The sequence below is a fragment of the Psammomys obesus genome, unplaced genomic scaffold (assembly GCF_907164565.1).
Source record: "Psammomys obesus unplaced genomic scaffold, mPsaObe1.curated_primary_1811, whole genome shotgun sequence".
Lineage (NCBI taxonomy): Eukaryota > Metazoa > Chordata > Mammalia > Rodentia > Muridae > Psammomys > Psammomys obesus.
Genome location: NW_026596117.1, coordinates 13,123,493 through 13,135,349, shown reverse-complemented (window position 1 = coordinate 13,135,349; position 11,857 = coordinate 13,123,493). Strand labels below are relative to the sequence as shown.

The 11,857-nt window shown below is 45.7% G+C and overlaps 1 protein-coding gene across 8 annotated transcripts in view; it reads left to right on the top strand.

The window, feature by feature from the left end:
• Positions 1-11,857, top strand: part of Dcun1d4 (defective in cullin neddylation 1 domain containing 4) — a 66,783-nt gene that overhangs the window by 26,376 nt on the left and 28,550 nt on the right. For 5 of the 8 annotated variants that reach the window (XM_055629373.1, XM_055629372.1, XM_055629371.1 and 2 more), the window contains 2 exons: positions 4,537-4,651; positions 7,856-7,947. The exons of 2 other annotated variants lie outside the window; for them this stretch is intronic. In XM_055629373.1, coding sequence (XP_055485348.1) covers positions 4,537-4,651; positions 7,856-7,947 — 207 coding nt within the window. The remainder of the gene's footprint in view (positions 1-4,536; positions 4,652-7,855; positions 7,948-11,857) is intronic. One more of the 8 variants, XM_055629376.1, reaches the window with a different exon arrangement.

The following is an 11,857-nucleotide window of genomic DNA, read 5'->3' as shown; positions in this document are numbered from 1 at the left end:
ACTAAACTAAACTAAACTAAACTAAACTAAACTAAACTAAACTAAACAAAACACCTTTATAACAATTGGGTTTTTAAATTGTGCATGTACCTTTGTGTGGGGGCTATGTGTATGCATGTATAGGTACACATGCCAAGCTGCATGCATGGAGGCTAGAGGACTTTCTGGAATATGTTCTTTTCTTCTTTATGTGGATTCCGTGGAATCAAACTCAGGTTGTCATGATTTCACGACAAATGCCTTTATTGGACGTTCCATCTTGCTGGGCCTATATTTTATTTTTATTGTCTCTTTAATGATTGTTTAAGTGCTATACCATTTAATATATATGCCTGTGTTTGTACTCCCGACATCCCGGAGGCTGAGGGAGAAGGAGTTGATAGTTCAAGGTCAGCCTGACCTAGTCAGGAGTGCAAGCCCTATAACAAACTCCTGTCTCAGAAAGCTCAAGGGCTGGAATGCTGGTCAGCAGGAGAGCATTTGCCTGGCTTGTGTGCTCCTGTGGGGGCAGGCTGTATGGAAAGGAAGTGCTTTGTGACTGAGTGTGTTAAAGCCATGGCCTTGCATCCTCTCCACCTAAAAGGTCAAGTGGGTTATATAGCCTGTTTCCTTGCTTGTATTATCTACGTCTGATTTTTTTTTTTTCTGTAAAGATACAAATTGTGGTAAAGTATGTATTTAAGCTTTGAAGCCTAAATTTACTGATATAAATAACAGAAATTTATAGAACATTCATTTAGATTTAAGTATTTTTTTTTAATTATAAAAAGACTCTTCTCAGTTGCTTTAAGAAGCATGCACTCTACCTGCCAGTAAATATGAATTAGTTTTGCTGACAAATGGGGAGATAAATCAGAAATGATGGTACATTATCTACTCATAGGTGTTTCAAGTATCTGGAAATGTTCTGCTGTTAAGCAGCTTGATTTATGCATGTTGTAGGAACACATTTATTCAGTTAATGCTTAATTGTCTATGGAACTCAATAACTATTTTTGCTATTGTAAATTCTTATATTTGCTGTATCTATACAAGGGAATCCAGCAGGAAATCACAAAGATGTACCATTTCCCTTTCTGTATTTTTGTTGCTGTCTTGAGTCTATGTCTTGATCTTCAACTTAAATTGGCCTTGAACTCCCTTAGGTAGCCCGTGTTGAACTTGCCATCCTTCTGCCTGAGCCTCCGGCGTGCTGTGATTACAGGCTGAGGTAATAGGCACCGACCACTCCTGCCCAACGTTCACTGCTGTGTGTGCACATTAACAAGTCCTAGCAGTTTCTGGTTGTGACCTGCCAGGCAAGGGAAGGAGCAGAGGAAGCAGGAAGCAGAGGCTTGGCAGAACCTGTGCATGCCTTTGACTCAAGTCTTGTTGGTAAATTGTTCTTTTCAGCAAACATGCAAAACATTGCTTTTCCCATAGCCAGGAACATTCTCTGTTGGTCTGTGTTTTCCCCATCTGTCCTGTGAAACAGCCATGGAGGGGCAGGGGCAGAGTGCTTTGAATGGCAGCAGTCATCAGAGACAGTAGACACAGCGTGATTGTGGAAAACAGCCAGTAACAGTTACTCGCTTATGCCGATACTTAGAGAAGGATGATCTGAAAGAAAGTCAGGTCTCTTAGCTAGGAGATAAAAGTTTTGAAGGTACCACACTTGAGAATATGAGTAAGGGCCACACAGATTTGAGAAAAAATTGATTTGAGAAACCTTGAGAAGAAAGCATTTGTTGGTGTGATGGTTTGAATAGGAATGGCCCCATAGACTCATGTGTTTGAATGCTTGGCTTATGGGCGGTGGCACCATCAGAAGATGTGGCCTTGTTGGAGGCACTGTAGCCTCGGAGGAAGTGTGTCACTGTGAGGGGGCGGGCTTTAAGGTCCTGTGCTCAAGCTATGCCCAGTGTAGCACCCAGTCTCCTCCTTCAGCACCATGGCTGCCTGTGTGCCACTGTCTTTCCCACCATGAAAAAATGGTCGAAAATTCTGAAACTGTAAGCCAGCCTCAGTTAAGCCTCTTACTCTTTGTAAGAGTAGCCGTGGTCATGGTGTCTCCCCACAGCAATAAAATCCAGACTAAGACACTCGGTTAAGAAAGACGTGTAAGAAAATTGGTTGATGTGAGATGTTTGCATGCTTACCAAAGATGTGCTGCTGTGGTGAGTAGGAGCCGCAAAAGTAGACACTGCGCTGCTCTTTCTAAAGAAGCAGGTGCTGAGGAGCCAGCGAGTTAGGTTTTACTGGGGTAGACATTACTTCCAAGTGCTCATTTCTCGTGGACTGAGAGAGAAGTGCATTTTCCCGTGTTCTGAAAACACTGTGGGAGGAAAAGGCTGCTGCTAGACCAGAGGCTCTCAGAAGGAGCTGTCTTCCCTTCACGAGTGTTCGTATCAAGGGCGGTGGGCACACTCCCCTCCGTTCCCAGACTCCGTTTCAGCATTCCGGTTAGGCAGCACCAACATTTTCATTGTGCTGCCTTAGCCAAGACATCGGTAAGCAAGGAGAGCATCATCTTCAGGGCTGGAAGTGTGAGGAAGCTGATAGTGCAGCAGCCTTTGAACCTTGCCCAGGCTGTGGCATGGCTTGAGAACTGGCCACTCTTCTGTGGGGAAGGTGAGTGGGGTGTGGGGTGGGAGGCAACCCTCTCTGGCTCCTTTCCTGTTCTCAGCTGCTGTTGTGAGAGGTAGAGAGAGCTTTGTGTCTCTGAGGGAACCCTTCAGTCTTGGAAAAATGTAGTTAGGCTCCAGGTCAGGTAGCTGGGTGTGATCTGCCCAAGGCTGCTGGATGCCATGCCTGGGCCGAGGGAGCAAGCGGGCTCTGCTGCCCAGGGACAGTCTAGTATGCGGGGTGGGCATGAGTCTGTTTGGGAGGCCCTGAAATGTAGCCGAATGGTAAAAGTAACCTGTGACTTGGTTCTAGCTCGTCCTTGCTTACAGTAAGTTGTGGCTTTGGCCGCTGTCAGGCCTCCCGGCTGGCAGTGATCTGACCCCATCCATCATTCTAGTTCGTTACTACGGAATGCAGCTTGAGCCATTGCTTCTCACACAGTGGCCTCTGTTTGGCCATGGAGCCACTCCCCCTGCCCCAGACTCTTCTCTGGTTTCTGGGTCATCATAGAAGTTGTGAACTTCCTTTCCACTGTGTTCTGCCAGGTTGTTAAACCTTCCATTCTCAGCCCCTTTAATAGCTAGCTGGACTTCCTAGCGCTAGGGTTACAGAGCTCGCAGCTGAGGTGGCTGAGAGCTGGCTTTGCCACTAACCTCCCAAGTTGCCCTACCCTTGGGCTGCACACACCTACACACATTGTGTGTCATCAAATATGTGCTGAATGGATCTTTGTCCTCATGAAAACTGTGAGAGAACGCCTTTCCCATTCTTCAAATAACAAATGAATAAGAGGCCTAAAATAGGTTGGCAGTTGCTCACACGACAGTGTTCGCTGAAGAGCCAAGTGCCCATTGACTGCAGACTGCCATAGCCTAGTGTGCTTCCAGCATGGCTAGTCACAACCTTTGAAGCAGAAGCTGAGGAAGGAGCAATGGAGGAATGGCATATAGTCATTTTGGCAGCCTGGGAAAGTTGGCGATGCCTGAGTTGTGGTTTTCCCCAGCTATAGGTACAGAGCTACCATTGCCTATTGTGTAGGGTTCTTGTGAGAACTAAATGGCACGCCTGGTGGCACTCCTGCCCAAAAGGGGGTATTTAATATCTTCTGATTATGGTTTAAGCTAGTCTGCAGTGAGACAACCCAGATTTGAATCCTGGCTTTGCCACTTCCCTGGCTTCTTCCTTCTCTTCACAGTAGCGCCCCTTTCTTCACAGGCCTTTTCACCAGGAGCTTGACTTGAGGGAGTTTACGCCAGGGTTAAAACCAGGGCCTGCAACACCATGTAAATGTCTGGTGTTACTGGGTATCGCCAGATTCTCATATCCTCCTCTAAGTTACGGTTACACTTCCTCACACAAGCCCTGTCTGAAGGCGGCAGTCATTTTCAAGGGGCGGAAACGAGGCGCAGTGATTGTGAGACTTCTGTTTTGAAGTCAGATTTCTGCCCACCTTTCCAACGCCCTCCTCCACCCCCACCCCCACCCTCAGCCCCAATACCCCTTGAAGCCGTTAGGACTGGCATGCTTGGGTGTATTCTTGGCAGGCTTTTACTGCTTACCCTGCTCTGCCTCATGAAGTGTGTGTCTGGGAGGGCACGACACTTGGTCTTGAAGGAGCTGACATGGAAAAAGCAGGACTTCTCGGTGATTTCCGTGAGTGTGGTCTCTGCAGTAAAGCTCGCTTCTGTTTCTGCTGTGATTTGGGGGTGGTAGGGAGTATTCACTCATAATGGCAGGGTTCGTTTCTTGACTATAACTTTAGTTCCTCTAGGAGGAACTAGAACTCATTTTCTCTGTGTAATGATACTGACGGATAGCATCTAGCCACTGCACTGGGTAGGCAGGCCACGGGGTTGGTTATTGAGTGGTGACAGTGTTTGGAAGTAATGTGTGCCGTGCCTTAATTTTGTGTGGTCCAAATTTGTTCCGTAGGAAGCCTGCGGTCTTGCAGTTCTTCGGACTGCTTTAGTAAAGTGATGCCACCAAGGAAGAAGAGGAGACCTGCCTCCGGGGATGATTTATCTGCCAAGAAAAGCAGGCACGACAGGTAGGGTGAAGGCCACTGACCCAGAGCATGCCTCATGCAGTGAAGGGGCATTGTTGCAGGCAAATGCTGGCCAGAGTCCTCCAGGATTTCTTTCTGTGGATGGCACCTCAAAGTACAGCCATTTAAGCATGCTTATTTTATATCTTGGTTTGTAGAACTTAAGAAGAAAATAGGCAATGTTGAGTTGTTGGAAATTAGTTTTATCTAATCAGTTAATCCTGTGAAACTGGGTGACATCAGCTTCTTTTCATTGACGCATAGCTGGCAAAGCCTGTCAGGAGTGGGTGTCCGTCTTTTGGAGAGGGCCTCACTGGCTGCAGCCACAGGGCTAGAGCGAGGCAGCTTTTCAAGTGTCCTTCCCACCCGGAGTATTAGCCAGGAGAAATTTCTTTTCACAGGGCTGAGAATAGTAATGAGAACTAGAAAACAAGGTACTCAAATCACACCCAGACAGACCACTGCTAACTATGCTGATGCCAACGATGGCATGCTGCCAGTGGTTTTCTCAGGGATCTTTATTGTTTCGCCTTCATCTTAATCAGTAACTTTCCCTTTCATCACGTGACAAGTTTCATGCCTTGTCTTTTTTTTTTTTCCTTTCTTTCCCCATTTCTACTCTGAGTCATTTCATCAGCGGGCTGCAGTCTCCATCTTTTAGATGGAAGGAATTAGCTGATTTTTGTTCTTTTCCTGATGTTGCGCTTCATGTTTACAACTTGGTTGGAGGAGCACAGATGGACAGCAAAAATGAAAATAATGCCACAGTTAATATCTCAGCAGAAAATGTTACTCAGGAGAAGAGAGTGACTCTTAGGTTAATCACTAGCTATCTTCCGGCCAGTGGCTTTCAGTTTTACAAAGCTAAGTGCCTTGCTTTCAGGGAGCTGATAAATTCTCACACCCATGCAGACTTATGTGCTTTATTTTCCCACTATAATTCGGTATGATATTAATGTACTACAAAAAAGTCAGCTTAAAAACTGGCAATTCGGGTGACATTTTGAGTTTGATTCTTGGCCTTTTAATGACTTTATTTATGAACCATGAAGTTGATAAATTTTAAGTGTAATTCGGTTTGTTTTTTAAGTTAAGGGAGGTGTACAAACTGTCCTTACAACCCAGTGTTGGAACATCTTCACTGTCCCAGTCAGTGCCTCCCAGCCCCAGGCAAGTGCGCATCTTTATGTCAGCATGGCCTGGCCTTTACAGCATCTCATCTAAGTGGTCTTATGTGTTCCATGTCTTACAGTCAGCGTAATGCTTTTGAGGTTCATCTTATGATCAATGTGCACCAATGTTTTGTTTCTTTTAGCTACCGCATTATTTTTCCATTGTATAGTTTTGGGCAAGTTTTATTTTTAGGGAATTCTTATCTTATGCTGTCATCTCGTTGAACTACAAGTTTATTGACAATGACAGGCTCGGAGCTAAGAGAGAATGCTTGATCCCTTTCTCTTTGAACCCTCAACCTGTGTCCACTGCATCTCTAGCCAGGAAACCAACTTAATGTAGGAGAAAGGGAAGTTGGGGTTTGTAGTTTCCAGGTTAGATTCATCTGCCTTTGCCTGAGTGCTGGGATTAAAGGTGTATGCCACCACCACCTCAGGGTTTGTAGTTTCAATAACTTAATTCCTTCCAGTGTGATGTTCTCGAGATAATAGATGCCAGAATTTCTGTCAGAGGTCTGCACAGCTAATCAGTCATTGTCTGGGTCACAAATAAATGTCCATGAATAAATTCATGAGCAACTTATCTAATATCTTTATATTGTTATATAAATAAAATTATATCCATAAATATTAATGTCTGGGTATATATAGTAGGTTAAAATATATATACACTTTTGTATCTAACCCACATTTTGGCGCTCCTGCTCCTGTCTACTCTGTGGGGGAAGCTCTCCTCAGGCCTGTCACAAGGTGAGGGCCTCCTGTGCTTATAACCCATGCCTCTTGCCCTGGCTAACTAGCAGGCCTACAGTGGAGCAGGGATGCCAGGGACCTGTTCTCTCTCCTGAGGCTTCAGGCTTACGTTAAGCCATGATCCACCCAAGAGACTTTTTTCAGCCTTGCACCTGGTTTAGTTTTGTTCTGGAAGATTGGACCTGAGTTGATGTTTCTCTTTATTTGTGTAATATTTTCTGGCATCACTTACTACTGGCAAATTCCTCTTTAGCCTATGCCTGTGCTTAACCTGACTTTCAGGACACAGAAATCAGAAGAATTTGATGGAGAGATAGGAATAATTAATGTTTTTAAAGGAGCATTATTAATGCTTATTTCTTGTAGTGCGTTCTAGATAGTGAGGCAAAGTTATCAAATAACTATTCTATTTAAGTCTCATTGATTGTGGATAAGATAGTTGTATTAAGTGCTTACTGTTTAATTATTTTTTGCATTTTATTATTTTTATTTTTTATTATCATTTATTATAATTTATTCAGTTGTATCTCCGCTGTGGTCCCGTTCCTCGTCTCCTCCCAATTTCACCCTCCCTTCCTCTTCTGCCCCTATGCCTAAACCCTAGTCCACAGATAGGGGAGGTCCTTCTATCCTGACCTTAGCCTATCAGGTCTCATCAGGACTGGGTACATTGTCTTCCTCTGTGGCCTGGCAAGGCTGTATCCCCAGAGGAAGATGATCAGAGAGTCTGTCACTGAGTTCATGCCAGAGAAAGTCCCTGCTCACCTTACTAGGGACCCCACTTGGAGACTGAGCTGCTATGGGCTACATCTGTGCAGGGGTTCTAGGTTATCTCCATGCCTAGTCCTTGGTTGGAGTATCAGTCTCAGAAAAGACCCCTGGGCACAGATTTCTTAATTCTGTTGGTCTCCTTGTGGAGCCCCTGTCCTCTCCAGGTCTTTGTAGCTCCCCTTCTTTCATAAAATTCCCTGCACCCTGTCCAAAGTTTGGCTATGAGTCTCAGCCTCTGCTTCAATACCTCGATCAGTAGAGTCTTTCAGAGGCCCTCTGTGGAAGATTCCTGTCCTGTTCCAGGGAAAAAGGACTGGTTTAATTCTTTATTATAAAGTATATTTCATCACTAGTTAAGAAACTGCTAATGCTTGAAAATGCAGGAAGTAAAATGTTTAAAATATAGTTAAACACTGATTGAATAGGTGTCTGATTTTGGCCAAAGTGAAAATTACCTGCTACTTGAACCCAGTGTCTTTAAATAACACCAAACTGCTTTTTCAATTTGTAGCATGTACAGGAAGTACGAGTCGAGTAGGATAAAGACTGAAGAAGAGGCCTTCTCTAGTAAGCGCTGCCTGGAGTGGTTTTATGAATACGCAGGTAGGAAACGGCCTGTGTCATGTAAAACCGATCCTCGGGGAAATACGGAGCATCTTAGGAGAGAGTACAGAACTTTAAAGCATATACTTTTCACATTGTGTGTGTCTGTATCTGTGTGTATACGTTGGAGTGGGGGTGGGGCGGTGGCAGGAGAGGCAGAGAGGAAGAAAGGGATAGAGTTGGAGCCAATCACCAACTACCCTATTTATAGCCAGCAGCTAAGCCAGGAGTTCAGAACTCTAGACAGGAACTGAAAAGATGAAATGCGCTTGGGAGCAGCCCTCTGGATTGCTAAGACACCTAGTTAGACTACTGACGGTGGGTAATTGCTTGGTTTAAGCATCGAAGTTAAAAGAAGCTTTGCTGTTCTGAACTTCACTTTGCACTGAGGTTTCCTTATATCCAGTTCCTCTGTTTTCAAAGATCACCTGGCAGAAAATGTTTGTTTTGCCCCTTAAAATGTCTTGAAGTCCACCCACACTTCTGCAGCTTACTGTGACTGGCTGGGCAGCACAGTCACGGCACAGGTCCCGTGCCCTCTGCTGCTGAGAAGGGAGAGGAAGAATGTCATCTAGCCATACGTGTTTTGACCTTCCATCTTCCTTGCCAAATTTTAGGCCTTTTCACCATGGCTGTTAGACCATCTTCACACCCATCTTTCTGTCATCAGTCTTGGTTCTAGACCGACTCCCACATGTCTTTGGTCATCTTTACTTAGAAGTAAATAGAGCAGCTCACGTATGCCATTCTCGACATCCCCTCCCGACCTCGGCTCAACTGGCCCTCTGCTGGAATGCTGTCTCCGAGTTGCTATCTGACAGTCACTGCTCTTTCTGCTTCTTACAGTATTTCCTGATCAGCAGAATCTGGATTGGGGCTCCTGGATTACATTAGCTTACTGCCTTCTCTATACTTAAGTGTACACTTAAGTATAAATGTTACATTTTCCCTTTCCCCTCGCTCTCACTCCACCCTTCACTCTAATGAGAGTCTCGCCCTTTCCCCACAGAGACTGACCTGGGGGACCAGGTGTGCACTGGGAGAAGAGCATCTTCCTTGTGTGTGCATGTGCGTGCACACTCATGTGTATGCGTGTGTGTGTGTTCGCGCATGTGTGTGCTGTTGGAAGGACACAGCCCCGACTCCTTCAGTTTTCCCTCAGTGTCTTTGTGAAGTGCCTCTGTGCTGGTTGAATTCCCAGCTGGATTTCGTGTGCTGGGCACGGACACTGGTAGAAACCCTTTGGGGTACTGGAGTATATCGGTTTTCATGCTTGGTTACAACGTAAATCTTTGAAGACATGCTTAATTGGATGTAAAAGTAGTTGACAGTTTCCATAGGCTCCGAAACAGGCTGAGTGGATGAAAGTACTCCACATTCTGACTATGTTATGGGGAAACTTTGAATGCCTGTATTGAGTCACATTTAATTCTATGAAAATATGTTATAAAGTGGAATTTTCTTATTTCTTTTTTTTTTTTTCAAGACAAGGTTTCTCTGTAGCCTTGACTGTCCTGGACTCACTCTGTAGACCAGGCTGTCCTCAAACTCACAGACATCCGCCTGCCTCTGCTTCCCTAAGTGCTGGGATTTCAGGTGTGTGACACTGTACCCTACTACAGTGGAAATTTTAAACAAAACCTGGCATAAGAACACCGCTATTTTGGTTGTGTGCATGTGTGTATGTGTGTGTGTGTGTGCTTTAAAAGTAGATGAGTCTTTTTCTTTAAAAAAGAGGTCAGGATGGAATTGCCCTCTCGCTTTTCTTTGCTCTCAGAAGGTGACATCTTGGAAGTCAAAATATAGCCACATTATTTCAATCCCTTGGGGTCCCTGCTGGGGAACCGCAGAGACTGATCCCTGCACAGCTGGTGCGGGTGAGTTTATCCGTGTTTGTAGTCCCTGAGTACGCTTTCCTCATCTTTAGCCTTTTCTTCTTGTACCTTATCAGTAGGAAAAATGGCTTCAGATTGGGAATGACCGAAAGCCCCGCTTGGCACCACATTCACTTTGATTATCTCGGGCACACAAACTGGAAGAGCAGGTTGGTCACAGTCTGTGAGAAGTACCAGGGTAGACTTTGGTGTTCGCTATAGGATGCGTCTGTGCGTAAAGGCTGGGAGGGTCCATGAGGCTGGCCTTAGCAGGTGTGCTGGTTTGGGCTGAGGTCAGATACACGCTCCCTGCCTTTTAACCTGAAGTGAAGGTGGGCCTGGTAGGGCTTTGGGTAGCCTGGTTCACACGGATCCCTAGTCCTCTCCAGAGGCTGTAGTTCTGTTGCTGTTCTGCGGAACCCACAGCCCAAGTTCTGTTGCTGCTCTGAGGGAAAAAAAAAAGAAGAAAAAACCCTTTGTGAGTAAAGGGAAGACAGCAGCACAGAGAAAATGCTTCTCCTTGTAGAGATTGTGAGGAAGGGGCTGAGCTTGGGCAGGAAGTGATGCAGGCCCTTGCAGGAGGTTCTCCTGCAAGGCTCACATTTGTCTTGGGAAAACAGTGCTTTTCCTGTGGCTTAGTATTGAAACTCATGGCCTTGTATTGAAACTGCTCCCTTGACAGGGTCTGAGGTACCCCTGCCCCTTTTGTATCCCAACCAAGCACTGCCACAGTGCCTACTCTGTGACTTGTCTGATGAATGTTATTGATGAAACGGAGACATAGGAAGATGATACATTCTGCTGGCCCCAGTGGCTTACTAGATTCGGATGGCAAAGGAGGTTCTGAAAGGAACTCCCCTAGTTCACCCATTGAGTAAGTGCTAACTAAGCATTGCCGGGTTAATGCTGAGGCTGAAGGAGAATAAATAGGACTGGCTCTTGAACTTTCAGGAAAGGGAGTATGACTGACACTCTTGAATGCAGTGTGCTGAATGGGAAAAACCATCCCCAGCATGGAGTCACCATGGACATGCAGGTAGGAGTTGGCAGAGATTATTTGGTTTCACTTTCACCAGTTGAATGAATTCTTCAGGGAAGAAAGGGGGAAGGGTAAGAAAAGGAAGGAAAGGACAGGCCGAGACACAAAGTATGGCATATGTATTGCATAGTGGAACCACACAGAGGTCAGTAGGTTTTTCTGGCGCTTCATTCCATCCATCTGTCCACCCATCCATCCTTCCATCCATTTTGTTTTTTGAGAAAACGTCTCACAGAACATCTGCTGGCTCCTCACCTTGTCAGTATAGCTGACTTTGAACTCCTGATCTTCCTGACTTTCTGAGTGCTGGGATTACTGGCTTGGACCATCATGTTTCCTTCACATCTGGGAGTGTGTGTGTGTGTGTGTGTGTGTGTGTGTGTGTGTGTGTGTGTGTTAATTGCAAGTGATTGAACCTCAGGGCCTTGCTCATACTAGGCAAGGATTCTGTCATTAAGTTGTATCCCAGCTCCTTATATATATTCATTCAGGAGTAGGTAGGTTTGATGTGTTTCTGAGAAATGTCCTTTGCAGTTGGAAGATACAAAGCCGAAAAATAAGCGCTGTTAAACCATAGAAGCCTTAGCTGATGTGCCAGACTTGGGCTTAGACTTTACGTAATGAGGAGCTGCTGGAGGATTAAAACCAGCGTAGGATTTGTACTTGGGGAGGACCTTGTAGTGGCTGTGTGCAGGGTCGGTCAGGGCTCTCAGAGAATGGAGCCTGAGCCAGGGCTGGGTGGAGGCGGTGGGGCACCACTGGCATTTGGTGTCAGGCGGCTGGGGAGTGAGAATGGAGAGTGACTCTGGGCTTATTTCTAGGTGTATAGGTTTGGCACAGAGAAGTCAAGTGTCTCTGTGAGGCGCTGCTGGAAAGTGAAATGCAGTAGCAGTGAGCTTGGGGAGGAGGCCCAGTTAATCTAGTTACCGCTGTTGGGACTAGAGTCAGGATGGTGCTGTAGCTTGGGGGTTCTCAGCCTGTGTGTCGCGACCCCGTT